General features: G+C 40.4%; 2 protein-coding genes across 2 annotated transcripts in view; both read left to right on the plus strand.

The window, feature by feature from the left end:
* Nucleotides 1-298: 298 nt before the first annotated feature.
* LOC136830100 (basic proline-rich protein-like) lies at nt 299-25,623 on the plus strand. The gene is made up of 10 exons (XM_067089293.1): nt 299-335; nt 1,265-1,332; nt 1,934-1,997; nt 2,740-3,444; nt 3,492-4,724; nt 4,813-5,511; nt 5,561-5,860; nt 9,604-9,836; nt 12,547-12,602; nt 25,365-25,623. Exons 1-10 carry the CDS (start codon nt 299-301, stop codon nt 25,621-25,623), a joined length of 3,654 nt encoding a protein of 1,217 aa, XP_066945394.1.
* LOC136830143 (leucine-rich repeat-containing protein 24-like) overlaps nt 18,257-27,631 on the plus strand; it is a 668,646-nt gene continuing 659,271 nt past the window's right edge. Inside the window, exon 1 of the mRNA XM_067089346.1 lies at nt 18,257-18,279. The gene's annotated coding sequence lies outside the window, so the exon portion shown is untranslated. The remainder of the gene's footprint in view (nt 18,280-27,631) is intronic.

The raw sequence follows: 27,631 nt of genomic DNA on the forward strand, positions 1-27,631 counted from the left end.
AGGCTTCCCGTAGGCGTGTCTCCTGATGCTTTAACGGGAATGCTGAAGGCTTCAGGCACACAGCTGTTGTTAAACCTGTGTTTGTCCCACAAAAGGGGGAAGCTTGAATTGCACTGCTATACCTATATTTGTCCCGGAAGGGGTGAGAGCTTTAAATCTAGTGCTACACTTTTGTGTGTCCCAGAAAGGGTGAAAGCTTTAAATTCAGCTCTACACTTCTAGTATGTTTGTCCCAGAAGTGAAAGGTTTAAATCCACTGCTACAATGAATTAGTACCACCGGGACGCGAACCCTTGACATGGACCCATTCAGCGACTCCAGTAGACGTTACCACCGTATGTTTGTCCCAGAAGTGAAAGCCTTACGCTCACTTCTACACTTATGTTTGTCCCAGAAGGGGTGAAAGCTTTAAATACACCGCTACACTTATGTTTGTCCCAGAAGTGAAAGCTTTAAATTCACTTCTATACTTACAGTATGTTTGTCCCAGAAGTGAAAGCTATTCACTGCTACACTTGTTTGTCCCAGAAGGAGCGAAAGCTTTAAAATATGCTGCCACACTTATGTTTCTCCCTCATAAAGTGAAGACTCCATATTGAGCGTTGCACAAGATTGCACTATGAATGGAGATTCTTTTTTTTCTTTACAATCACCCCCATTTTGACTATTTATCAGTTTCATTGGAACCCAACGTCTTGTTTATGTTGTGACTCCACTCTAACAGGTTGTTAAGCATTTCCTCTTCCTCTCTAACAGATTCTCAAGCATTTCCTTCTCCACTCTAACAGGTTGTTAAGCATTTCCTCTTCCTCTCTAACAGATTCTCAAGCATTTCCTTCTCCACTCTAACAGGTTGTTAAGCATTTCCTCTTCCTCTCTAACAGATTCTCAAGCATTTCCTTCTCCACTAACAGGTTGTTAAGCATTTTCTCTTCCTCTCTAACAGATTCTCAAGCATTTCCTTCTCCACTCTAACAGGTTGTGAAGCATTTCCTCTTCCACTCTAACAGATTCTTAAGCATTTCCTCCTCCACTCTAACAGGTTGTGAAGCATTTCCTCTTCCACTCTAACAGATTCGGAAGCATTTCCTTCTCCATTCTAACAGGTTATTAAGCATTTCCTCTTCCACTCTAACAGATTCTTAAGCATTTACTTCTCCACTCTAAAAGGTTGTTAAGCATTTCCTCTTCCACTAACAGGTTGTTAAGCATTTCCCCTTCCACTCTAACAGATTCTTAAGCATTTCCTTCTCCACTCTAACAGATTCTCAAGCATTTCCTCCTCCTTTCCAACAGGTTTTTAAGCATTTCCTCTTCCACTCTAACAGATTCGTAAGCATTTCCTTCTCCACTCTAACAGGTTGTTAAGCATTTCCTCTTCCACTCTAACAGATTCTTAAGCATTTCCTTCTCCACTCTAAAAAGTTGTTAAGCATTTCCCCTTCCACTCTAACAGATTCTGAAGCATTTCCTTATCCACTCTAACAGATTCTTAAGCATTTCTTTCTCCACTCTAACAAGTTAATCATTTCCTCTTCCACTCTAACAGATTCTCAAGCATTTCTTCTCCACTTTAACAGGTTGTTAAGCATTTCCCCTTCCACTATAACAGATTCTCAAGCATTTCCTTCTCCACTCTAACAGGTTGTTAAGCATTTCCTCTTCCACTCTACCAGATTCTTGAGCATTCCATTCTCCACTCTAACAGATTCTTAAGCATTTCCTTGTCCACTCAAACAGATTCTCAAGCATTTCTTTCTCCACTCTAACAGGTTGTTAAGCATTTCCTCTTCCACTCTAACAGATTCTTAAGCATTTCCTTCTCCACTCTAACAGGTTGTTAAGCATTTCCTCTTCCACTCAAACAGATTCTTAAGCGTTTCCTTCTCGACTCTAAAAGGTTGTTAAACATTTCCTCTTCCACTCTTAACAGGTTGCTAAGCATTTCCTCCTCAACTCTGACAGGTTGATAAGCATTTCCTCCTCCACTCTGACAGGTTGTTAAGCATTTCCCCTCCCACTCTAGCAGATTCTTGAGCATTTCCTTCTCCACTGTAACAGATTCTTAAGCATTTCTTTCTCCACTCTAACAGGTTGTGAAGCATTTCCTCTTCCACTCTAACAGATTTTTATTCATGTCCTTCTACACTCTAACAGGTTGTTAAGCATTTCCTCTTCCACTCTAACAGATTCTTAAGCATTTCCTTCTCGACTCCAAAAGGTTGTTAAACATTTCCTCTTCCACTCTAGCAGGTTATTAAGCATTTCCTCCTCCACTCTAAGGGGTTGTTAAACATTTCCTCTTCCACTATAATAGGTTGTTAAGCATTTCCCTCCTCCACTCTAACAGGCTGTTAAGCATTTCCTCCTCTGCTCTAACAGGCTGTTGAGCATTTCCTCCTCCACTCTGACAGGTTGTTAATAATAATCTACCGCCCCCTCCCCACAGAGGAAAGCGGAGTCTGTCAAGTGGACGCAGATTGCACTGAGGGTCTAATCTGTCTCAAAGTCGAAAAAATCTGTTACTGCGAATCCGGCGATTGTCCCGGTAATTATTAATTACTCATTCTGTTAATTATTCAATCTGTGAATTCTTCTCTCACTTTTTTTAAAAATCGATTCCTCACTGAGAAAAGTTTGCTCCATTGACTGAGTCTCTCATCTATATATGGACATTACATTGACTCTCTCTCCATTCGTTCTCCCCCAGCCCCACCCCCTAGGTCCGAACAACCCCAGCCCCACCCCAGGTCCAGAACCGCCCCAGATCCAGAACCAGGTCCAGCCCCACCCCAGGTCCAGAACCCAGTCCAGTCTCACCCCAGGTCCAGAACCAGGTCCAGTCCACCTTCAGGTCCAGAACCAGGTTCAGCTCCACCCTGAGTCCAGAACCGAGTCCAGCCCCACCCCCAGGTCCAGAACCAGGTTCAGCCCCACCCCAGGTCCAGAACCAGGTCCAGCCCCACCTCAGGTCCAACACCACCCAAAGGTCCAGAACTGGGTCCAGTCCCAACCCCAGGTCCAGAACCCGGTCTAGCCCACCCCTAGGTCCAGAAATAGGTCCAACCCCATCCCCAGGTCCAGAACCTGGCCCAGTCCCACCCGCAGGTCCAGTCCTACCACCAGGTCCAGAACCAGGTCCAGCCCCACCCCAGGTCCAACACCACCCCAGGTCCAGAACTGGGTCCAGTCCCACCCCAGTTCCAGAACCCAGTCCAGTCTCACCCCTAGGCCCAGAACCAGGTCCAGCCCCACCCCTAGGTCCAGAACCAGTTCAGCCCCACCCCCAGGTCCAGAACCAGTTCAGTCCTCTACCAGGTCCAGCTCCACCCCCAGGTCCAGTCCCACCACCAGGTCCAGAACCAGGTCCAACCACACTCCCAGGTCCAGAACTGGGTCCAGTCCCACCCCAATTCCAGAACCAGATCCAGCTCCACCCCCTAGGTCCTGAACCAGATCCAGAACTCAGTCCAGTCCCACCCCAGGTCCAGAACCAGGTCCAGTCTCTCCCCAAGGTCCAGAAACTGGTCCAGTCCCACCCCTAGGTCCAGAACCAGGTCCAGCCCCACCCCTAGGTCCTGAACCAGGTCCAGCCCCACTACTAGGTCCTGAACCCAGTCTAGTCCCACCCCAAGGTCCAGAACCAGGTCCAGCTCCGAACCCAGGTTCAGTCCTACCACCAGGTCCAGAACCCGGTCCAGCCCCACCATCAGGTCCAGAACACGTTCCAGTCCCATCCCCAGGTACAGAACCAGGTCCAGTCTCACCTCAAGGTCCAGAACCTAGTACAGTCCCACCCCCAGGCCCAGAACCAGGTCCAGCCCCACCCACAAGTCCAGAACCCAGTCCAGTCCCATCCCCAGGTCCAGAACCAGGTCCAGTCTCACCCCAAGGTCCAGAACCAGGTCCAGCTTCAACCCCAGGTCCAGTCCCACCACCAGGTCCAGAACCAGGTCCAGTCCCAACCCCAGGTCCAGAACCAAGTCCAGTCCCACCCCCTGGTCCAGAGCCAGGTCCAGCCCCACCCCTAGGTCCAGAACCAGGTTCAGCAACACTTCCAGGTCCAGAACCCAGTCCAGTCCCACCCCCAGGTCCAGAACCAGGTTCAGCCCCACCCCTAGGTCCAGAACCAGGTACAGCACTGCCCCCAGGTCCAGAACCCAGTCCAGTCCCACCCCCAGGTCCAGAACCAGGTCCAGCCCCACCCCTAGGTCCAGAACCAGTTCCAGCACCACCCCCAGGTCCAGAACCAGGTCCAGTCCCACTGCCAGGCCCAGAACCAGGTCCAGCTACACCCTCAGGTGCAGTCCCACCCCGAGGACCAGAACCAGGTGCAGTCCCACCTCCAGGTTCAGCTCCACCCCCAGGGCCAGAACCAGGTGCATTCCCACCTCCAGGTCCAGCTCCACCCCCAGGCCCAGAACCAGGTGCAGTCCCACCTGGTCCAGCTCCACCACCAGGCCTTGAACCAGGAGGAGTCCCAACCCGAGGCCCTGAGCTGGTTGCAATCCCACCTCCAGGTCCATCTCCACCCCCAGGCCCAGAACCAGATGCAGTCCCACCCGGAGGCCCTGAACCAGGTGCAGTCCCACCACCAGGTCCAGCTCCATCCCCGGGCCCAGAATTAGGTGCAGTCCCACCTCCAGGTCCAGCTCCAACCCCAGACCCAGAACCAGGTGCAGTCCCACCTCTAGGTCCATCTCCGCCCCCAGGCCCAGAACCAGGTACAGTCCCACCTCCAGATCCAGCTCCACCCCAGGCCCAGAACCAGGTGCAGTCCCACCTCCAGGTCCAGATCCACCCCTGGCCCAGAACCAGGTGTAGTCCCACCTCCAGGTCCAGTTCCAACCCCAGGCCCAGAACCAGGTTCAGTCCCACCTCCAGGTCCAGCTCCACCCCAGGCCCAGCCCCAGAACCAGGTGCAGTCCACCTCTGGGTCCAGCTCCACCCACAGGCCCAGAACCAGATGCAGTTCAACCTACAGGTCCAGTGCCACCCCAGGACCTGATCCAGGTGCAGTCCCACATCCAGGTCCAGCTCCACCCCCAGGCCCAGAACCAGGTGCAGTCCCACCTCCAGGTCCAGTTCCAACCCCAGGCCCAGAACCAGGTGCAGGCCCACCTCCAGGTCCAGCTCCACCCCCAGGCCCAGAACCAGGTGTAGTCCCACCTCCAGGTCCAGCTCCACCCTCAGTCACGGAACCAGGTGCAGTCCCACCTCCAGTTCCTGTTCCACCGACTGTCCCAGAACCAGGTTCTGTCCCACCTCCAGGCCCAGCTCCACCCCCAGGCCCAGAACCAGGTTCAGTCCCACCTCCCGGTCCAGCTCCACCCCCAAGCCCAGGCCCAGGCCCAGAACCAGGTCTAGTCCCACCTCCAGGTCCAGCTCCACCCCCGGGCCCAGAACCAGGTGCAATCCCACCTCCAGGTCCAGCTCCACCCCAAGTCCCAGAACCAGGTGCAGTCCCACCTCCAGGCCCAGCTCCACCCCCAGGCCCTGTCCCAGAATCAGGTGCAGTCCCACCTCCAGGTCCAGCTCCACCTCCGGGCCCCCGAACCAGGTGCAGTCCCACCTCCAGGTCCAGCTCCACCCCCAGGTCCAGAACCAGGTCCAGCTCCACCCCCAGGCCCAGAACCAGGTCCAGCTCCACTCCCAGGCCCAGAACCAGGTCCAGCTCCACTGCCAAGTCCAGAACCAGGTCCAGCTCCACCCCCAGGCCCAGAACCAGGTCCTGCTCCAATGCCAGGTCCAGAACCAGGTCCAGCTCCACTGCCAGGTCCAGAACCAGGTCTATCTCCATCCCCAGGCCCAGAACCATGTCCAGCTCCACCCCTAGGTCCTGCCCCATCACCGCACCTAGGTGAGTTTCTGTCATTCTCTCTCGTCACTGATGATAAATGATTGTTTTTTGGATGCAGGTGTCTGGTTTTGATAAAAGAATGTAATAAGTACTGAGAATGTGATAAACTCTGTTTGGAACAAGAATGAGTTAGAATATTTTTTGGTTATCTTTAATATTATGATAAATATCTATAATTGATTCATAGATAAGGATTCTGATGGAGAGTTAGTTGATAATTATTTTTAAGTTTATCATTAATATTATGCTTAATATATATAACTGATTCCTAGATAATGATTGTGGTCAAGAGTTAGTTGTTAATTTTTTTAAAGTTTATCATTAATATCATGATAAACATCTATAACTGATTCCTAGATAAGGATTCTGGTCAAGAGTGAGTTTATAATTTTTTTATCATTAATATTATCATGAATATCTATAACTGATTTCTAGATAAGGATTCTGGTCAAGAGTGAGTTGAAAATTTTTTTGAGGTTTATCATTAATATTATGATAAATATCTATAACTGATTTCAAGATAAGGATTCTGGTCAAGAGTGAGCTGATATATTTTTTTTATTTTATCATTAAGATTATGATAAATATCTATAACTAATTTCAACATAAGGATTCTGGTCAAGAGTGAGTTGATAATTTTTTTTATTTTATCATTAATATTATGATAAATATCTATAACTGATTCCTAGATAAGGATTCTGATCAAGAGTTAGTTGATAATTTTTTTTTTAATGATGATTCCTAGATAGGGATTCTTAGTCGAGAATAGTACTCTAGGGATTCTTAGTCGAGAATAGCACTCAATATTTCCAAAGCAGTTTTTTCCAAACCAGTTTTATCTAAAGCAGTTATTTCCGCGGCAGTTTTTCCCAAACCAGTTTTATCCAAAGCATTTTTTTTTCCAAAGCAGGCAGCTTTTTCCAAAGCATTTTTTTCCAAAGCAGTTTTGTCCAAAGCAGCTTTTTTCCAAAGCAGGTTTTTTTTCTGAGGCAGTTTTAGTTTTTATCCAAAGCAGGTTTTTCCAAAGTAGTTTTATCCAAATCAGTTTTTTCAAAAGCATTTTTTTCCAAATCAGGCAGTTTTGTCTGAAGCAGTTTTTCCAAAGTAGGCAGTTTTATCAAAGCAGTTTTTTTTTTTCCACAGCAGGTTTTTTTTTTTTTTTCTGAAGCAGTTTTTCCAAAGCAGTTTCTTCCAAAGTAGGCAGTTTTATCCAAAGCAGATTTTCCAAAGCAGCTTTTTTCCAAAGCAGGCAGTTTTTTCAAAAGCAGGTTTTTTCCAAAGCAGGCAGTTTTATCCAAAGCAGTTTTTTCCAAAGTTTTTTCCAACGCAGTTTTGTCCAAAGCAGTTTTATCCAAAGCAATTTTTTCCAGAGTAGTTTTTTCCAAAGCAGGCAGTTTTTTCTGAAGCAGTTTTTCCAAAGCAGTGTTTTTCCAAAGCAGACAGTTTTATCCAAAGCAGTATTTTTCCAAAGCAGGTTTTTCCAAAACAGTTTTTTCCCAACGTGTTTTTTTCCAAGGCAGTTTTATCCAAAGCAGTTTATTCCAAAGCAGGTTTTCCAAAGTGGATTTTTCCAAAGCAGTTTTTTCCAAAGTTTTATCCAAGAGTTAATTTTTATAAATCCAAGGAAGAAAAAATGAATTTTTGCTGTTACAAAGCAAAGTTTTTGGTATTTAAAGCAGTTTTCCAAATAGGGGTTTTTTCCAAAGACAGAGAAGTTTTATCCAGAAGTATTTTTCTCAGCACACACGAGAAAAATGCAGTGAGGAAAAACAACCAGTGTTTTTTTCCAGAGAGTTTTATCCAAAAGAGTTTATGAGACAGATTAGAGTTTTCATAAAAGTGAGACAGATTTTTCCAAGAGTACATTTTCCAAAGTAATTCACAGATCAAAGAGTTGATAGAAATTATAAACAGAATAAGAAACGAAGAAATTAACTGCTGTTCAAGAGTAAAAACAAACAGATTAAGTGTATTTAAAAAAATGAGACAGATCAAAGAGTACATAGAAAGTGGGGAATGCCATCCCCAAGAGCAGAAAGAGAAATTCAGTTCAAGAGTACATAGAAAGTGAGACAGATTCAAAAGTACATAGAAAGTGAGGCAGATCAAAGAGTATATAGAAAGACAGATTCAAGAGCACATAGAAAGTGAGACAGATGAAAGAGCACATTGAAAGTGAGATAGATTCAAGAGTCCATAGAAAGTGAGACAGATTAAAGAGTACATAGAAAGTGAGACAGATTAAAGAGTACATAGAAAGTGAGACAGATTCAAAGAGTACATAGAAAGTGAGACAGATTCAAGAGTACATAGAAAGTGAGACAGATTAAAGAGTATATAGAAAGTGAGACAGATTCAAGAGTCCATAGAAATTGAGACATATCAAAGAGTACATAGAAAGTGAGACAGATTAAAGAGCACATAGAAAGTGAGACAGATTCAAGAGTCCATAGAAAGTGAGACAGATTAAAGAGTCCATAGAAAGTGAGACAGATTAAAGAGTACATAGAAAGTGACACAGATTCAAAGAGTCCATAGGAAGTGAGACAGATTAAAAGAGTACATAGAAAGTGAGACAGATTAAAGAGTACATAGAAAGTGACACAGATCAAAGAGTACATAGGAAGTGAGACAGATTAAAGAGTCCATAGAAAGTGAGACAGATTAAAGAGTACATAGAAAGTGACACAGATCAAAGAGTACATAGGAAGTGAGACAGATTAAAGAGCCCATAGAAATTGAGACAGATCAAAGAGTACATAGAAAGTGAGATAGATTCAAGAGTGCATAGAAAGTGAGACAGATTGAAGAGTACATAGAAAGTGAGATAGATTCAAGAGTGCATAGAAAGTGAGACAGATTGAAGAGCACATAGAAAGTGAGACAGATTAAAGAGTACATAGAAAGTGAGACATATCTCTATATTACAATTATTATTATGAAAGCTGCAGAGACTTCAACAGATTCACGGGGACGGCAAAAGCATCAGGAAATTGGATCAGCAAAAATCTCCACGGAAAAAACCACTTTCCGTTCTGTGTTTTTTTCTCTTAGCAGAAAAGCTCTCCCACATTATCTTCGGATGAGGATAATTGCTGGATAATTGACCGGATCTTATCGCTCTAGCTCTTTGTTGAGAGAGAAAATGGAAGGTATTTCAACATATTGAGTCTTGATTGCTTTTACTGTCTGTGACTGGCACAGGTGTGCAGTGTCTGAGAAGCCACGGTCTTCACATGTTGTGGTTATATTGTACACACACACACACATGCACATACACACACTTTCAAGGAAAGAGAGAGAGAGAGAGAGAGAGAGAGAGAGAGAGAGAGAGAGAGAGAGAGAGAGAGAGAGAGAGAGACATGTTCATTTTATGTTCTGATTTCATTTTACGTTTTGGCTTTTCTTTTCTCGATTTTGATGATTTTTTCAACAGCATAATGGCATATATATATATATATATATATATATATATATATATATATATATATATATATATATATATATATATATATATATATATTATTTGGGGCACTAATTCTACACCTGTCATGTTTGTTATTTCAAACGTGGAGCCGCGAAGAGGCCACTGATATCGAGTTCACTTTCCTTCGGGAGTAGATTACATTCAGACGGAACTGTGTGGCTAGTGCTCTTCTCTCTCTCTCTCTCTCTCTCTCTCTCTCTCTCTCTCAGAAGGAAAACTCATGTTAACTGGTTTTGACGCCGGGCACCTACTGTAGATACTTGGGTACTGGCCAAGCGCAGGTCAAGGGTAGGAACACTCGTCACACACCACTTTCGTGGGACGAGGCTGATTCCCGAGGCAGAGTGTTGGAAGCAGAGGACAGAGAAAGGAACTCGTGTCTCTGCTGACGTGTCAGAAATTCTAATCCCTTCCCGGAAGTGCTTCGACAGACTCAGTAGTAGCCACGTCGCGCAGGTTAACGATCACCGCCTCTCCTCCGAACGTCAGGTGTGACGAGAACTCAGTCCAAGGGTTGTCAACGTGAACTGAAATCCACGGAGCGTTCCCCCGGGGCCTTACTCACAAAGCTGCAGAAGTCCGTCTTCCTACAAATACTGTAAAAAAATATTTATTTAAGTTCACAAAGCATTGCTGATATATTTTCACTGGTTTTAAGCTGCAGAACTTCTAAAATATTTATTTGAGTTCACAAAGCATTGCTGAAATATTTTCACTGGTTTTAAGCTGCAGAACTTATATACAGTAGAATTACGTCTCTGTACTCTGAATTCCCAATGGTTTGGTTACACTTCTTCACTGCTATGATTTTCAAAATTGTTCCTGTTTCTCAAAATTAAGTCGGTAGGGAAACGCCCGCCACACCCCCCAACACCCAAAAATCCCTTCCCTTAATCCAGCTAGCTACGCCCATTGTGGCGAACACTTGTGGGTATCAAAACTCCTGGACGACAACCGACTAAAATTAATGATCGTTCGAGGCGTCGGCAAGTGTTCTGTTGATGTTTCCTTTCAGATTAGATCAGAGTATTTCGTTAGATTGCTTGAGGGATCTCTATGGTATGTCATCAACCATAGATGAATGGTCGATCGCCTGCCAGAATGCTTTTGATATCTCTCTCTCTCTCTCTCTCTCTCTCTCTCTCGGCTTGAAGTCTCTTGGTTACCTGACGAAACCCCCTCTGCCAGATACGAAAACAGAATAATAATGTTCAAATATTTTCCCCTTAACTCCAATTGTGAAAAAAAAACTAGTGTTCTTCCCTGGCTCAGGCCTTAACGAATGCGTCCACCTTCGCTGTCTGCAGAAACATCTGTCAACGTGATCACTGAAACACTTGCAGCACAGGGAAAAGAACTACTTAGTGTACGTAGCAATAAACGTGATCCAGAAAAACAAAATGAAAAATATAAATGGCTTTATGTTCGTGGACTCCCACTGAAGGCTTACGAGATTGTTATCAGTAAATTCTTTTCCTCGTCCTCCCGTTTCAAAATAAACATGACGCCTGCTTTCACCCGTCATGCCTTGCGTGACTCTCTCTCGGGTGTGGTGGAGTAATTATCCGATTTGGAATCGAAAAAGTCAGGCTTAGACGTTTAAGAGGAAAGAGGCTGCTGGCAACGAGAGAAATTTGTCAATTTTCTCAATATTGGTGAGAGAGCGAAGTTATTTTTCTTGGTTATTCAGTTTTCGCGTGAGAGAAGGCAACCAAAACTCAGATACAGGCGTCGAGTTGGTGTATTAGGAAAGGGATCGTGACTGAGATGTTGAGTAACGACTGAGTTTTGCAGATGAAACGGTGTTCATTTGGTAATGGTGAAGAGAAATAGTTCGGGGGTGATCTGGAAAACGAGAAAGTCGAAAGTAAGTGTGTGCAAGAATAAGGTTACAAATAACAATTGAAACCGTGAAAATAAATAAGAGAGAGCTGTACGGTTAGAGTACTGTGACAAAGCTTGGTTTATAAGAGAATCTGTGAATCAGTGAGACGCAAAATGGCAGGATAATGTAACACATGAATAGCAAAGTGACTGAAACGAGGACGACTGCAGGGTCTAAGCCAACAGTCTGGAAGAGAAGAGGTACCTGGGGAGGCCAAATTTGGGATCAGAGCCAAATCTGGTTCCTTATGCAGCTGATGCTGCTTCTCTATTTGCACCAGTCCCATCTCCTGACTGTAGACCAGTGCCTGCCGATTCTTTTATCAGAAATTTGGCTAAATTTAGCACATCGGTTCCTTTACAGGAAATGCAAGCTTTGTAAAACTCAAAAATTATTTTTAGAAGGTTTAGGACACTGGACCCCACCACCCACATCTTAGCATTACCACTGCACCGCGAAGATGCAACTCATTTAAAAAAATTGTATCGTTTCTTAACCACAAACCCACTTCAGAGAAACATATCTGGTCTGTCTCCTAAAATTTCTCAAAATATGGATATATTGGGAGCCTTTCAAGATGTCTGAAGATCCGTTTTGGCTAAAGAATTGTTTTATTATTATTATTATTATTATTTGGGCCTGATTTGAATGTTTTTCCTCAGTTTAGTCATCAGCAGTGACTCAAATCTTGCATAATAAGATAACAGATGAGTTCTATTCAATTTTTTTTTCCAGACCTCAGCCTTAATCTCTGGAACTGCCATTCAGTCAGTTCAGTGTGCGTGTCTAAAGAGTTTCAGTATTCTGACCATTCATTCCATTTATGGTTTCCAAGACTTTACCACCATCACCCAGTAAGAGTTGTACAGCTAATTCTAAGAGTCCTGCTTTCACAAAGTTTCCTAGAAGATTTGTCCAACCTGTGACCAAACCTTGGAGCGATCTTTCTTTAAGCGTGTGTTGTTGCATCGCTGGAATTCCAGGAATTGAAGCCACATGCCTTTTTTCGTAATAGGAAGGTCACGTGACACCAGTCTTACTTCAAAGCCTCGTTTTTTAAAGGTCTCATTCATTCTCTTTACAATTTCTCTTATATACAATGGTCGATACTTTTGTAAGACCTCTGGGCCTTGTAGCAACCTTCTTCTCCAACTAATGCTCAGCTTTTCCCGAAAATGGTCGACTGGACTAACGTGGCCAACCGCGGCCCATTGCATATCTGTGATTATAAAGCAAATATTAATATCAATAAACACCAGACAGAGTGAGTAAAAATAACGACTGAATCTTGTGCTTTTGTGATTTTCCCCACAGGGGGCCCAGAAACAGCCCAATACGGAGGCGGCCACCACTCTGGAGAAATCAAGAAGGTAAAGGGTTGGGATTTATTCAAAGCACCGTTTGTTCAAATCTATTCAGATCGAGAATCTTGCACTCTGAACGTAAAAAGGAATTTATCTGGGGCACTGAAAGTCAGAGAGACACTTGATCGAAGCAAGGAACAGGCAATTCCTGTGAAATATTCCAGTGTGATTGTAGGGCCAAACCCAACCAAACTCTTCTCATGTCATTCTCAGGGGGTGAAGGGTGTCCGTTTGGTGATACAGGTTGTGCAGCGAGTTAATGCAGGCTGTAAAAATTGTTGATACAGGATGTACAGCGTGTCGGTTGCGTCTAGAGGAAGAAAACACTCCTGGAATGTAAGTACGGAACGATATCTGGAGGAGACTGTTTGCTTGGCAGGATATCATTGTTTTTTTTTTTTTTTTTGTATCTTGCGTAAGTTTTATGCGAAACTTGCTACTTTCTTCAGTGTTTCATCCATTCGGTCCTTCTCGCCGTGAACTTGAAGCCTGGAAGTACATTTGAGGGCCAGCAAAAGCAGAATAAACTGGGGAAATGTGTATATTTTGACAGTGTGCCGTCCCTGAGTAGATATGGAAGAAAACGAACGAGGGAAACTATATATTATATATATATATATATATATATATATATATATATATATATATATATATATATATATATATATATATGTGTGTGTGTGTGTGTGTGTGTGTGTGTGTGTGTGTGTGTGTAAAAAACTGAATCACGAAAATATAGAACGTGATGAATTTATAAGTATAGGCAATGCCACCAAGGAAAGAGAAACATTGGAGTACTGCAAGACCTTTATATATATATATATATATATATATATATATATATATATATATATATATATATATAGAGAGAGAGAGAGAGAGAGAGAGAGAGAGAGAGAGAGAGAGAGAGAGAGAGAGAGAGAGAGAGATATTTCATTCGTGCTTCAGCCTTGAACACCAATAAACGACAATGGACGATGATTATTCCTCTTTAAAATCAGCCTTGCTTTTAATTTCGTTTTTGTCAAGCGTTTTTTTTTTTTACATATGCATAATAAATTCCCTTCTTTCAGGCAAGTGTGGGAGAAGAGGCATCCGGGAAACATCATGGGGTTTAAGATACTAGAAGAAGGTTTTAGTAGTGGGTTCCCGAATTCCTAAAATCATAAATTGTCCGATGTGCTTCTTGGCTTGTCCATCCAAAGGTCCAACCAGAGATTACCATCTGCCAGATTTAATCGATATCCAGCGTTCACAGCTGTCAGACTTGTTTGATTGATTGTACTGAAATTTTAGCTCGAAAATTTTTTTATAATATAATTGAAATATTTATTTTTTAGTCAGGGAATGAAGAACCCTTTATCATTTTAGGCTTAGAGATGTTACAGCCACTGACATTCCTTGGTTAGGTTACTTAGACCTCAACATTTTCTGTGCACAAGAGTCTCTGGAAGCTTAGATACTAATAACTGTTGTTGTAGCAGAGTCTGGAACTTCTTTTAGGTGAAAATAGTATCTGATGAATAGTGGCTGTATTCATCTCTGAGCAGTTTTGAAATTAGATTCTTCATGATAACATTCTGTGGAAATTAGATCCTTCATTATAACATTCTGTGGAAATTATATTCTTCAGTTAACATTCTGTGGAAATTATATTCTTCATTATAACATTCTGTGGAAATTAGATTCTTCATTATAACATTCTGTGGAAATTAGATTCCTCATGATAACATTCTAAGGAAATTAATTTCTTCACGATAGTATTCTTTGAGCAATGTGGAAATTTAGTTCTTAATGATAAAATTTTCTGGGCAGTGTGGAAATTTAATTCTCCAAGATAACATTTTTTGAGCAGTGTGGAAATTTAATCCTTCATGATAAAATTCTTTGATCACTGTAGAAATTTAATTCTTAATGATAAAATTTTTTGGGCAGAGTGGAAATTTAATTCTCCAAGATAACATTTTTTGAGCAGTGTGGAAATTTAATTCTTCATGATAAAATTCTTTGAGCAGTATGGAAATTTAATTCTTAATGATAAAATTTTTTGAGCAGTGTGGAAATTTAATTCTTAATGATAACATTTTTTGAGCAGTGTGGAAATTTAATTCTCTAAGATAACATTTTTTGAGCAGTGTGGAAATTTAATTCTTCATGATAACATTTTTGGATCAGTGTGGAAATTTAATTCTTCATGATAACATTTTTGGATCACTGTGGAAATTTAATTCTTCATGATAACGTTAATAGTGAAAAGAACTATTGCGTGAGTTGAATACAGAAATTAACTAAAGCTCTGTTTAATTTCTTTTTGTTTTCCATTTTATAGTTTTAAGTTAGAATATTTAAGCAGCTGTTGAACAGTAAATATATGGTTCTATTCATGGATCTCATTATTCACGTTTCATGTTTTGTAATAAATATGATATATATATGAGATATTTAATGATCAGTATATCACAAATCAATTTTGAATCAAATTAAAATTACAAATCAATTTTGAACCAAGTTAAAATTACCTCTTGATTCCCAGTGATAATGAATCCATCCACCAAAACACTACATTGACCATCACAACCGCGAACCTACAGCGCAACTGCTTTGAGGTTTTCCTCCTGTTACACCTTTCAGACCTCTTACTGTCAGTTTCCATTTCAGCACTGAATGACCCCATAGGTCCCAGTGCTTGGCCTTTGGCCTAAATTATATATTCAATTCAACCGCAAACCTTCGACACGAGCCAGTGGAGAATACAGATATCATCTACACAGACCACAGCCGCCTTAGATGAATCGTAGCAGAATCTGTTTGCATTTTATTGCAGAAATCAACACTGAACAGGCAACTAGAAGCTGCATTTTGTTTCAGAAACCAACACTGAACAGACCACTAGAAGCTGCATTTTATTGCAGAAAACAACATTGAACAGACAACTAGAAGCTGCATTTTATTGCAGAAACCAACACTGAACGGACATCCAGAAGCTGCATTTTATTGCAGAAAACAACACTGAACAGACAACCAGAAGCTGCATTTCATTGCAGAAACCAACATTGAACAGACAACTTCTAGAAGCTGCATTTTATTGCAGAAAACAACATTGAACAGACAGTCAGAAGCTGCATTTCATTGCAGAAACCAACATTGAACAGACGAATAGAAACAGAAAGATCACTCCCACCCAGCAGACGCCCAACAACAGCAAACAACACTAACCTGAGAAACAACCATAACGACAGCAACAACACCTTTTCCACTCCCCCCCACCCCCACCCCCCACCCCCATCCCCGTAATCCGTTATACCTGCACCTCCATTTCTGCTTTGTTTGTTGTTTTCAGAACAAATGATTTTTTCCTCATTGTTTTCCACAAGGTAAATTATGTTTTCATTATGAATATTGTTGTATTGTAGCTTTTATAACTGTAAATAAATTAAAATTGTTGATTTTTTTACTTATTGTTATTGTTATGATTTATTGCATTGTTATTGTTTTGGACGCTACATATCCGTCCACACACTGTAACGACACAACAGCACGCTCTGTCCTGATTTTACCGGCTGCTCTGTGAGCAAGAGCCCGTGCTGGCATAAAACCAGCTCAGTCAACAACAACATGTCCAGATTGTACACTTGGAAGAGGTCACGGCTGTGTTGTTGTGTTTAACAGTAAATGAAACAAAGAGTTAATTTTGGTTTTTTTTTTTTTTTTGTCCATCAACTGAATTTTGGAAGAACGGAGAGGATTCTGAAAATCTTGTCAGACTAATTAAGAAGTTGATCAACAATCAAAAAGAGAAAGGAACAAATGAAATTGAAATAAATATAATAAATAACTGAAAATAGAGAACGATTATAATATAAATAAAAATTTTTATAATTATAAAGAAAGCACTTTTTTTAGTGTTATTTATAATTATCAAAATTATACATTTATCATATAAATATAAATTTATATAATTAATTATATAAATATTAATTATCATAAATATAAAATTATATTTATAATATAAATATAATTTTGATAATTATAAATAGAACACTAAAAGAGTGTTTTCTTTATAATTATAAAAATTTTATTTATATTATAATCGTTCTTTATTTTCAGTTATTTATTATATTTATTTTAATTTCATTTGTTCTTCTCTCTCTCTCTCTCTCTCTCTCTCTCTCTCTCTCTCTCTCTCTCTCTCTCTCTCTCTCTCTATATATATATATATATATATATATATATATATATATATATATATATATGTATATATATATGTGTGTGTGTGTGTGTATATTATATATGACCAGGGATTTTATCTTTTGGGCAAAATAAAACCTATTTATTACATTTATTGAGTGAATACCAGTTTTGAAATCTGCTGCTCGACCTTCAAACTGGTACATGGCCATCCCAAGCTATGGAAAATGTACTCTTCATGTGAAAATGTACAATAATGTACAGAGGAACATGAAGGCTCTGAGGACTATCTCAGAAAAAAGAATTCTGTTTAATTCATTCATTTTCTTTAAGAAATGTCTCCCGTAGGGGCGGGGCGGTGGTTAGTGTCGTCAGTGCACCTCATGCGGTGCACTGTAGGCGTTATTTAAGATTCTAACTGCAACCCCTTTTCATTCCTTTTACCGTACCTCCATTCATATTCTCCTTCTCCCATCTAACTTTCCACCCTCTCCTAACAATTGTTTCATATCGCAACTGCTTTGAGGTTTTCCTCCTGTTACACCTTTCAAACCCTCTACTGTCAATTTCCCTTTCAGCGCTGAATGACCTCATAGGTCCCAGAAAAGCCTTGGACCAAATAAAAAAAAAATCTATATTCCTTCAAGAAATGTTCTGGGTATGGCGTTCGGTCGACAACGCAACAAGCAGTTAAAAGTGACTTGAGAGAACGACGTCGTCCCAGATGGCGGCTGTTTGTTTACGTTCGATCAGCTGACAGCCAGTCAGCTGATGGGTTGGTGCTGTGACATTCCAGACAAGTGCCTTACAGTGTCTCGAGTGTTTTCTGGTAGTAACGGTGTTACGTGGTTAAAGTATAATTGTGTCCCGTGATTGAGTGAATTGCTTGAACTGGAAATACGAAGAGAAAGCTGGACAGACGACGAGAAGGCTGGTGCTGGCTGTCACGGAGTATTGTAGTGGTGTAGTCATGAATGAAGGACATAAATAAAGATCTTGACCGTTGCTGGAAGATCAGGATGAAATGTCAAACGAGCATTCTTCAGGTAGACGAGGATGGGCGTCTCCATATGCAGGTTTAAGCTAGAGTTGGTAATACTAGAGTTGGTAAATTACTGAGCTCGACCTATGGGCAAGAAATACACGATTATTCAGGTCTAGAAGTCGACACCTCAGAAATAATTTGGTTGGGGGAACAAAGGGTATGCAGAGGACAATTCTCCCTCAGTGGAATGCCATTCTCAAAGTCACGGCGGCGAAGAAAATAAGCAAATACTGACGAGTTTGTTGGCCATTTCCACGTTCCCAGAAGAAGAAGAAGAAGAAGAAGGTGGTTTTAGCAGAGTGACCAAGGTCTAGGAGATGATGGTTGCTCTCCAAAACCAGCTGAGGGTGCAGCCAGCCCCCACCCTCCCATAAAAGAGACTTTGGACCATCCTCCGGTGACATCGAGCAAGTTCCCGTGCTGGCATACAGCCTTCCTTCTCCCGTCAAAGTGAGTGTGATGATGTTACCTTTAAAATGTTTTGGTGGTGGTTATTTTTTTGGGGGGGTGGGATGGCCAAATCGTTCATGTTTCTCGTTTACTTCTGTGGTATTGTTTCTAATTATTTCCAGTCGAAGGTAACCCGGAAGTTGTACAAAGGATATAATAATAGATAGCTATAAGGTTCGAATACCTAGGCATTACGCTGTTTTTTTTTAGGGCAATTTTTAGGGGGCTAAATTTTTTTTTTTTAGGAAGGGTCAGCCTAGTTTATTTTTCATATCTTATCAGAGACCTTCTGGTATGTGGCTTCTCTTGCGTGTTATTATTATTATTATTATTATTATTATTATTATTATTATTATTATTATTATTATTATTATTATTATTATTATTATTATTATTATTATGTATATAGATATATATAATGTACACACATACACACACCTTTCCTCAAGGCTTAGGCTATCCTGAAGGACTTCCAGCCAGCGTCACATTTTCTCTCCTGTCAGGCACCATAGGACTTCCTACGGAGATTCTAATAGGATCTTGCCTGGCCGTTACAGCGGGGGATGGGGGGCGGGTTCCTACCACTAGAATTGTGTCGTTTCTGATCCTGTGATGAAGGACTTTTGTTCCCAGAGGAATTTATAAAAAAAAAATCACTTTAATATATGATATTTTTAAAATTTTAATTGTCATGGCTGTGGACAGAAATATTTCTTGGTATTAACAAATGGCACATTTATTTAATTATCATATTATTTGATCTGTTTACTAAATTTTTATTATATTTTTATTCGCTCCTTAATATTTTTCATTCAATAGAACCAGCTTCTTTCCTTGTATCTTAATATGCCAATATTAATATGCCCCCTTTATCAATGATTTTCTCAATAGAAAATTAGGGTATTGATGTATCGATTCATGTTGCTGCTTCTGCATCAATACAGTTTTTATTCTCTTCACACAAGCATGAAATCAGTTGCATTGTATCAATGCAACTTTCAAGTGCTTTCATTATGAAACATATGAATATTTTTCGTTCATTAAGTGTATGAATATTTTTTCATTCATTATTAAGTGTATGAATATTTTTTCATTCGTTATTAAGTGTATGCATATTTTCATTCATTATTAAAGGGCGTTCATTATTAAGTGTATGAATGTTTTTTCATTCAGTATTAAGTGTATGAATATTTTTTCATTCATTATTGAGTATATGGTGAACATTTCCCAAGTGTCACTGTAGTAATCTTCCCAAATGCCAGTCAGCTAATCTTCCCAAGTGCCAGTCAGTCAGTCTTCCCAAGTGCCAGTCAGTCAGTCTTCCCAAGTGCCAGTCAGTTAATCTTCCCAAGTGCCAGTCAGTTGAGCTTCCCAAGTGCCAATCAATTTATCTTCCCAAGTGCCAGCCCAGCAATCATCCCAAGTGCCAGTCAGTCAATCTCCCCAAGTGCCAGTCAGTTTTTTTAATCTCCCCAAGTGCCAGTCAGTTAAATCTTCCCAAGTGCCAGTCAGTCAATCTCCCCAAGTGCCAGTCAGTATTTTTAATCTCCTCAAGTGCGAGTCAGTTAAATCTCCCCAAGTGCCGGTCAGTTAAATCTTCCCAAGTGCCAGTCAGTCAATCTCCCCAAGTGCCAGTCATTTTTTTAAAATCTCCCCAAGTGCCAGTCATTTTTTTAAATCTCCCCAAGTGCCAGTCAGTTAAATCTTCCCAAGTGCCAGTCAGTCAATCTTCCCTTGTCTCCTTGTATTGCCAACCTTATTTATTTGGGCAGGCTCTAATATTGGCCCTCCCTGGGTCCAGCAATCTCACCCCATTTTATTTTCCAGGTAAAGTCATGTGACTCCTTGGCCCTTTCTCTCTCCCCTTTCTCTCCCCACTTTCTCCCCCGCCCCGCCCCCGCTTTCTCTTCCCCCTAGTGACGCCAGATAACTCAATCTATCCCTTCCCATAGCCGTACGAGGCAAAAGTAATAATAAACCTTTGACCTAATTTGTTTCCAAAATAAGTTAGGTCGTTCCAGAACGATATCTGACAGAATTTCCAGCCTTGTACCGGGGGGCTGGAAAGCCGACATTGCCATCCAGTCGGACAAAACAAAATACCTCCTCCTTAACTGTTTCCCATCAGTCTTTATGCTTAAATAATAAATCTGGCTAATAACAATATCACGCGATTCTAATTACGTAATTACCGGTGTCCATTTCCTCTGAACAATGACCAGGCCTGGATATTTTCATCCCGGAGTTATATAAGTGTTTTGCTTCTGGAGTTTTTGCAGGGGGATACCAGGAATTAAAACGTTGCTTTATAAATCTCCTAATAATGAGATAATTACCGGCCTGTGTGTTTCCGAGGTGAATTCTCCAAACCTTTCCGGCTGACTATTCATTTGGGTTAAAAGTGCCTGTCGAATCCCAACTGGGAATAGGCATAATTACTCTGATACGAACTTAATACTTTTCAGGATCGTTTTTTTTTTTTTTATTTCTGTTTCTATTTCAGTTGTAAAATCACCTGAATAGATTTTGTGATGAGATGAAAAATCATTATTCATGCACTCTCATACGCATTATATGATTATTATCATCATCATCATCACCGTCCAACGTGGAGTTAGTTTGCATGTCAAGACTGTGGTTGATTTTTATCTATTTTTATTTAATATTTATATTATATATATATATAATATATATATTATATATATATATATATATATATATATATATATATATATATATACACATATATATATATTTTATTTCCTACCTGGAATCCTTCTGCCTTTGATCAAAATAAAGCCTCTTGGAATGTTGAGAAATTCTGTTGTACAGCAACAATTTCCGTGGTGCTAAGAGAGAGAGAGAGAGAGAGAGAGAGTATATTCTTAAAAATAACGTAACAATGTTATTAGCAAAAGTATTAAAAGAATAGAATATACTATCTCTCTGCAATACCTTTAGGGTGATATTCTTTAACGAGACTTGTAAGGAATAAGGAAATTATACGAATTGCCCTCAGATCTCAAAAACTACTGAGGCTAGAGGGCTGCAAATTGGCATGTTGATCATCCACCCTCCAATCACCAATCATACCAAATTGCAGCCTTCTAGCCTCAGTAGTTTTTATTTTATTTAAGGTTGAAGTTAGCCATAATCGTGCTTCTGGCAACGATATAGGATAGGCCACCCCCGGACCGTGGTTAAAGGTTTATGGCTCAGTAACCGTTCCCTTAGGGGTAGGGATCTTTGCAGCGTCCCTTCAGCCCCTAGCTGCAACCCCTTTCATTCCTTTTACTGTACCTCCGTTCATATTCTCTCCTCCATCTTACTTTCCTCAACACTCTCCTAATAATTGTTCCATAGTTCAACTGCTTTGAGGTTTTCCTCCTGTTACACCTTTCAAACCTTTTTTCTTGTCACTTTACGTTTCAGCTTTGAATGACCTCGTAGGTCCCAGCGATAGGCCTTTGGCCTAAATTCTATATTCAGTTCAGTTACAGTTCTCTCTCTCTCTCTCTCTCTCTCTCTCTCTCTCTCTCTCTCTCTCTCTCTCTCTCTCATACTACGGTGAGTAATTGGTGCTGTCATATACTTCTGTCAAATACTATTTGGCATTCTCTCTCTCTCTCTCTCTCTCTCTCTCTCTCTCTCTCTCTCTCTCTCTCTCTCTCTCTCTCTCTCTCTCTCTCTCTACGATCTTTTATATAACATTTATAATTCTCTCTCTCTCTCTCTCTCTCTCTCTCTCTCTCTCTCTGTACAATCTTTCATATAATATTTATTATAATCTCTCTCTCTCTCTCTCTCTCTCTCTCTCTCTCTCTCTCTCTCTCTCTCTCTCTCTCCTTGTTGCTACGATCAGCTTACTATGAATATCACGTACTTCATTCAGATCATATTTAGCATTTCTCTCTCTCTCTCTCTCTCTCTCTCTCTCTCTCTCTCTCTCTCTCTCTCTCTCTCTCTCTCCATGACCTTAATAAACAAGGCACCAGACCATATGTTGAACTAAACCAGTTAATGTCTCGCTTGACTAACTTTTTTAATTAACTCCAGAAACCCAAAGATTTATATATTTTTTTTTTATAATTCTCTCTCTTTTTCTCCTCGATTCTTCTCTTTCTTTTCTTCAAGTTTTTGCTTTTACTTTTTTTTATATATGTCTTTAGCTTTTATTTGTTACCTAGGTTTTTTGTTTTTGATATTTATATACTGTGAAATCTTGGTACACTATTCATTTTAATTCTGGTTTTTATTACTTTTATCACTTGCTTTATTTCTACTTGTATTTTTATGATTTTTGATTATCTAATATTTCTCTTTTTGGTTTTATTTATTACTTTTATTATTCGTTTTTTTTTACTTTCTCTATTTCTGCTTATCTTTTTATGTTTATTTTTGATTTCTTATATTTTTATATTTTTTAATACTCTATTATTCAGTTACTTTTATTTCTGCTTCCTTCTGTTACTTCTTTCGAATGTATGTGTATACACACATACACACACACACACACCCACACACACACACGCATGTATATGTATATATACTGTATATACATATGTTTATATATATGTATATATACATGTATATAAATTTATATATATACAGTATATATATATGTATATATAATGTACATATATGTATATATATACGTATGTGTGTAAGTATGTGTATGTGTATGTGCGTGTATGTGGAAAGCTATCTAGTAAATCAATATGCAACCCACAAACTCCCGTTTCTGTCCATGGCAAAAAAAAATCTGACGCGACATTTGAAGTCACATTGTTGGGTCCTGTTGTCTCGTGGCCACTTTCCAAACAACATCTCCCTCCTTCCCTCCCCCTCCTCTTACCTCTCCCACTCCCTCCCCCCTTTCTATCAAATCGCATCAGGCGACCTATCCCACCCTCGTTTCTCTTGTAGAATGGGGGAGAGAGAGAGAGAGAGAGATCGATGATCGGTCGCTTATGTTGTTCAACATAGGATCCCGGGCGGTAATGGAAGGGGGTGAGTGTAAACATGAGAGAGAGAGAGAGAGAGAGAGAGAGAGAGAGAGAGAGAGAGAGAGAGAGAGAGATTAAATGTTATAAGATAAAAGTATTATATGAAAGAAATATATGATATCGCTACTAGGCTCGACTTAGCAAAGGAGAGAGAGAGAGAGAGAGAGAGAGAGAGAGAGAGAGAGAGAGAGAGAGAGTTTCCCAAATTCTGGCCCACCACCTCCAATGCCCACGTGTTCAAGTGATCAGTCTCGCTCACTTCCTGCAAACATCTCTTCTCTCATCAGCTTATTTCTCTCGTACTTTACCCACCTTCCTCCTTTACTGTCTCTCCCACATCTCTTCCTCTTTCTCTCTTTCTCTCAGCACGTGTCGGGAAGGTGGGCCACGAATAGAGGGAAAGTTCGGCTGAGAGAAAGTTAAAATCGAGAGAGAGGAATAGACGCCCGGGGTGTTTGCAGGGAAGTGTACAGCCAACGCCATCTGTTGAGTGCAATCGGCGACTGCCTTTTCCTCCTCAGGATAGAGGTCCCACTAAATCCGGGTCATTCGCTCTCTCTCTCTCTCTCTCTCTCTCTCTCTCTCTCTCTCTCTCTCTCTCTCTCTCTCTCCTTCTTCTTCTTCTTCTTCGTCTTCTTCTTTTCTGTCACTTTCTTTTCCCTTCTTCGTCTTGTATATAGGATCGATAGTCGGAGCTTTTCGTGTTGTTAGAGAGAGCTGACAGAAATTGACGCGTTAAAAGTATGGAGAAAGAGAGAGAGAGAGAGAGAGAGAGAGAGAGAGAGAGAGAGAGAGAGATTCAATATACTGTAGATGAAAGAAATTTATTCATATATATATATATATAGATATAAATAAACTATATATATATATATATATATATATATATATATATATATATATATATATATATATATATATATATATAAATCATCACCAATTTTGTCATGACCAATCCCATCATCACTACCTGCACGAATAATCCCCCCTTTCAGTGGCTGCGGGACTCTGGTGAGGATTAGGTAATCCCCCAGTGGATAAATCCGGTAATCACCCTCAACACATTTGGGAATTGTAAATAGACTTAAAACTCATTGGACACTTGATTTGTTCACCAGTGTTTCATCACAGTTTTGCTGTACCTTAGTAATTAACACACACACACAGACACACAGAGAGAGAGAGAGAGAGAGAGAGAGAGATCAGGGCATTATTGCACTGCAAGAGTTACGCCACAGATCTACGCGAGAAACTATACACGTCCAGTGCCATCTGTTGGGAGAAATGACAACTAGGAACTGAGTACCAGTTGTATTACATACTTACTGTTCTCTCTATTTAGATCTTACATATACTTGTGGTCGTTCAGCGTACGTGAACGATCTGTTTTTTCCGGACAAATAAAACAAAACTCAGACACTTTTATCATAAACAGACTGAATATCAAACACTCCGTTTGACAGACAGCACAAACTCAAACACTTTGTCATAAACAGACAAAATATCAAACGCTCCTGTTGACAAATAAAACAAAACTCAAACATTTATCAGTAGCAGGAGATTCTGCTCAAACACTCCTGTCGACAAACACAGCACAAACTCAGACACTTCCAGTACAAACTGACACAATATCAAACACTGCCGTTGACCAACACAGCACAAACTCAAACACTTTTATCATAAACAGGCAGATTCTGCTCAAACACTCCAGTTGACAAACACAACACAAACTCAAACACTTCCAGTTTAAACTGACACAATATCAAACACTGCCGTTGACAAACACAGCACAAACTCAAACACTTATAAACAGAGAGATTCTGCTCAAACACTCCAGTTGACAAACACAACACAACCTCAAACACTTCCAGTACACACTGACAAAATATCAAACACTCCCGCTGACAAACACAGCACAAACTCAAACACTTTTATCATAAACAGGCAGATTCTGCTCAAACACTCCTGTTGACAAACACAACACAACCTCAAACACTTCCAGTACAAACTGACACAATATCAAACACTGCCGTTGACAAACACAGCTCAAACTCAAACACTTGTATCATAAACACACAGATTCTGCTCAAACACTCATTCCCACCAACCCACAAAGAAAGGTGTGATCGTTCCACGAGGCTTTGAAGTGCCCCTTAATTCTTTGGCCCCAGACACTTCAACTGATTTCGTGGAGGGGGCTGAGGGCCCTTTTACAGATCATCAAAGGATCCATGATCCTCAGGGGGTGTTGTTGGAGGGGGAGGGGGAAGAGGGGAAGGGGGCTCTTGTTTACCTTGAAATGGAGATGACAGAAGAGCTACATAAAGGGAGGAAATGAATGTCACTTCTTGCTGGGCTCTGTAGGAAATGAGAGTGGTCCCTGAGTTCGTCCTTTTTTTTTTTATTGGACAAAACGAGGAATGTTTGTACAGGGCCTTCAACTATTCTGACATGCAGTTTTTTTTTTTTTTTACATTTTCCATTGATTTTGTGATTTTTTTTTTTTACTCACTTTGTAAATCCTACACACAACTGTCTCATCCATCCTATGGGTTGCATCAGTGAGTTAATACAGTTTCTTTGCCCTTTAGAATTGCATTTCATGCCCAACAAATCCCCAGTGAGGTTATTCTTTGCAAAAATTTTGATACCAACAGAATTTTAAGTTTTCAATACATGGAGTTGTTATTTAATAGGAAAAATATATATATAGATATTCTTTATAGTTTCTTTGTCATATAGAATTGCCTTGCATGTCCAGCAAATGATTAATTCAATGATTCTTTGCAAAAATATTTAAACCAAGCAGAATTTTAGGTTCTCACTACATGGAATTGCTTTTTAATAGGAACAATATATTTATGAATATTTTTCATAGTGTCTTGGTCATTTAGAATCACATTGCACGCCCAACAAACGATTAACGCAATGATTCTTTTCAAAAATATTTAAACCAGACAGAATATTTGAACGGAACACCGCTGTTGAAAACATCCCAAACAAAAATATGTTCGTAACCATTTTTTTTAAGGGAGGTTAGCAGGCGACATTAATCGAACGTTTGATCAATGGTTACATGGCGAAAGTACTCGAGGTGGGGTAGAGGGGTGGGGGTGGGGGGATGAGAGAGAGGGGGAGGAAAAGTAATCACGTTGTTTATCAATTTCCACGACCGCGTGTTTCTCTCGGTAAACAAATCAGACGGGGAAATTATGACCTCGCGTCCGAACACATTACGTGGAAATTGAAATGATTCCGGGTGCTTTAGAAGCAGAAGATTTATAACTCTCGTAAAACCTGAAGTTTAAATCTCCCCTTCCCCGATCCACCCTCCCCTAATCCCCCTCCCCAGCATCGTTCGTAATCTTCCTCTCCCTTTAGTTTACTGTGTCCATACACGTCATGATCTCTCTCTCTCTCTCTCTCTCTCTCTCTCCACACTTAATCTTCCCTTATTCTTAAAACCTTGTCATACCTCTCTCTCTCTCTCTCTCTCTCTCTCTCTCTCTCTCTCTCACTTAGTCTTCCCGTATTCTTAAAACCTTGCCATACCTCTCTCTCTCTCTCTCTCTCTCTCTCTCTCTCTCTCTCTCTCTCTCTCTCTTCCTTTTGACAACAATGGTCGACTTTTCCTGATAGCCATTATATTGCCGCGTCTTATATGTAACGCAGAGAGAGAGAGAGACTTTTAATGTCGTATCTTTTATAAAAATTTTTAGCCTTCATAATTATTTGTACATTAGCTAATAGCTCTTTTGCATTATCATACCTTTTTTATCACCAGTACTTAAAAGAATTATTCATTAACTTACAAAGTTATTTTCCATGTAATACATTCATCAATAAATTTCTATTTTTTTCAGGAGAATTAATTACCAATATGAAGCTTAGACTTCATAAGTATCTTACCAAATGCCTGTAACTGTAGTTAATGTTTTTCCGTACCAAACATGAGGATTTTTTTTTTTTATCAACAGCAACACAAAATTTTCCTTCGCCAAAAGATTTGAAATATTGATTTTACGTCATATTACAGCTCAGAAAAATATATTTCAAATAGAATTTTTGATGTTTTTGTGTATAGCAGCTTTCCACCGAAGTGAAATTTTTACAAAAATATATATTAGAAATTCAAATAAAATTTGTATTACTGTTTATGGCAACTTTCCACCGAAGTGAATTTTAAAAAATATATATATATTAGAAATTCAAACTGGCATTGTTGCTTGACATAAGTTTGTGAATGACCGAGGTCCATTCACAAAACCCACACACTACCTGCGACCTCGTTATAATGAATCTAGCATAGAATTTTTACGATTTTTTCCGACCTCGTTTTTATGAAT

Source organism: Macrobrachium rosenbergii, chromosome 46, assembly GCF_040412425.1.
Source record: "Macrobrachium rosenbergii isolate ZJJX-2024 chromosome 46, ASM4041242v1, whole genome shotgun sequence".
In the NCBI taxonomy this organism is placed as follows: Eukaryota; Metazoa; Arthropoda; class Malacostraca; order Decapoda; family Palaemonidae; genus Macrobrachium; species Macrobrachium rosenbergii.

What these genes read in the sequence shown, in the direction of transcription:
- LOC136830100 (XM_067089293.1), top strand. Translation starts at nt 299, where the DNA reads ATGGACCCATTCAGCGACTCCAGTAGACGTTACCACC. An exon ending in AGGCCCTGTCCCAGAATCAG is followed by an intron (nt 5,512 to 5,560) that starts GTGCAGTCCCAC and finishes CCCCCGAACCAG; the next exon opens with GTGCAGTCCCACCTCCAGGT. An exon ending in GCCTCTCCTCCGAACGTCAG is followed by an intron (nt 9,837 to 12,546) that starts GTGTGACGAGAA and finishes TTTTCCCCACAG; the next exon opens with GGGGCCCAGAAACAGCCCAA.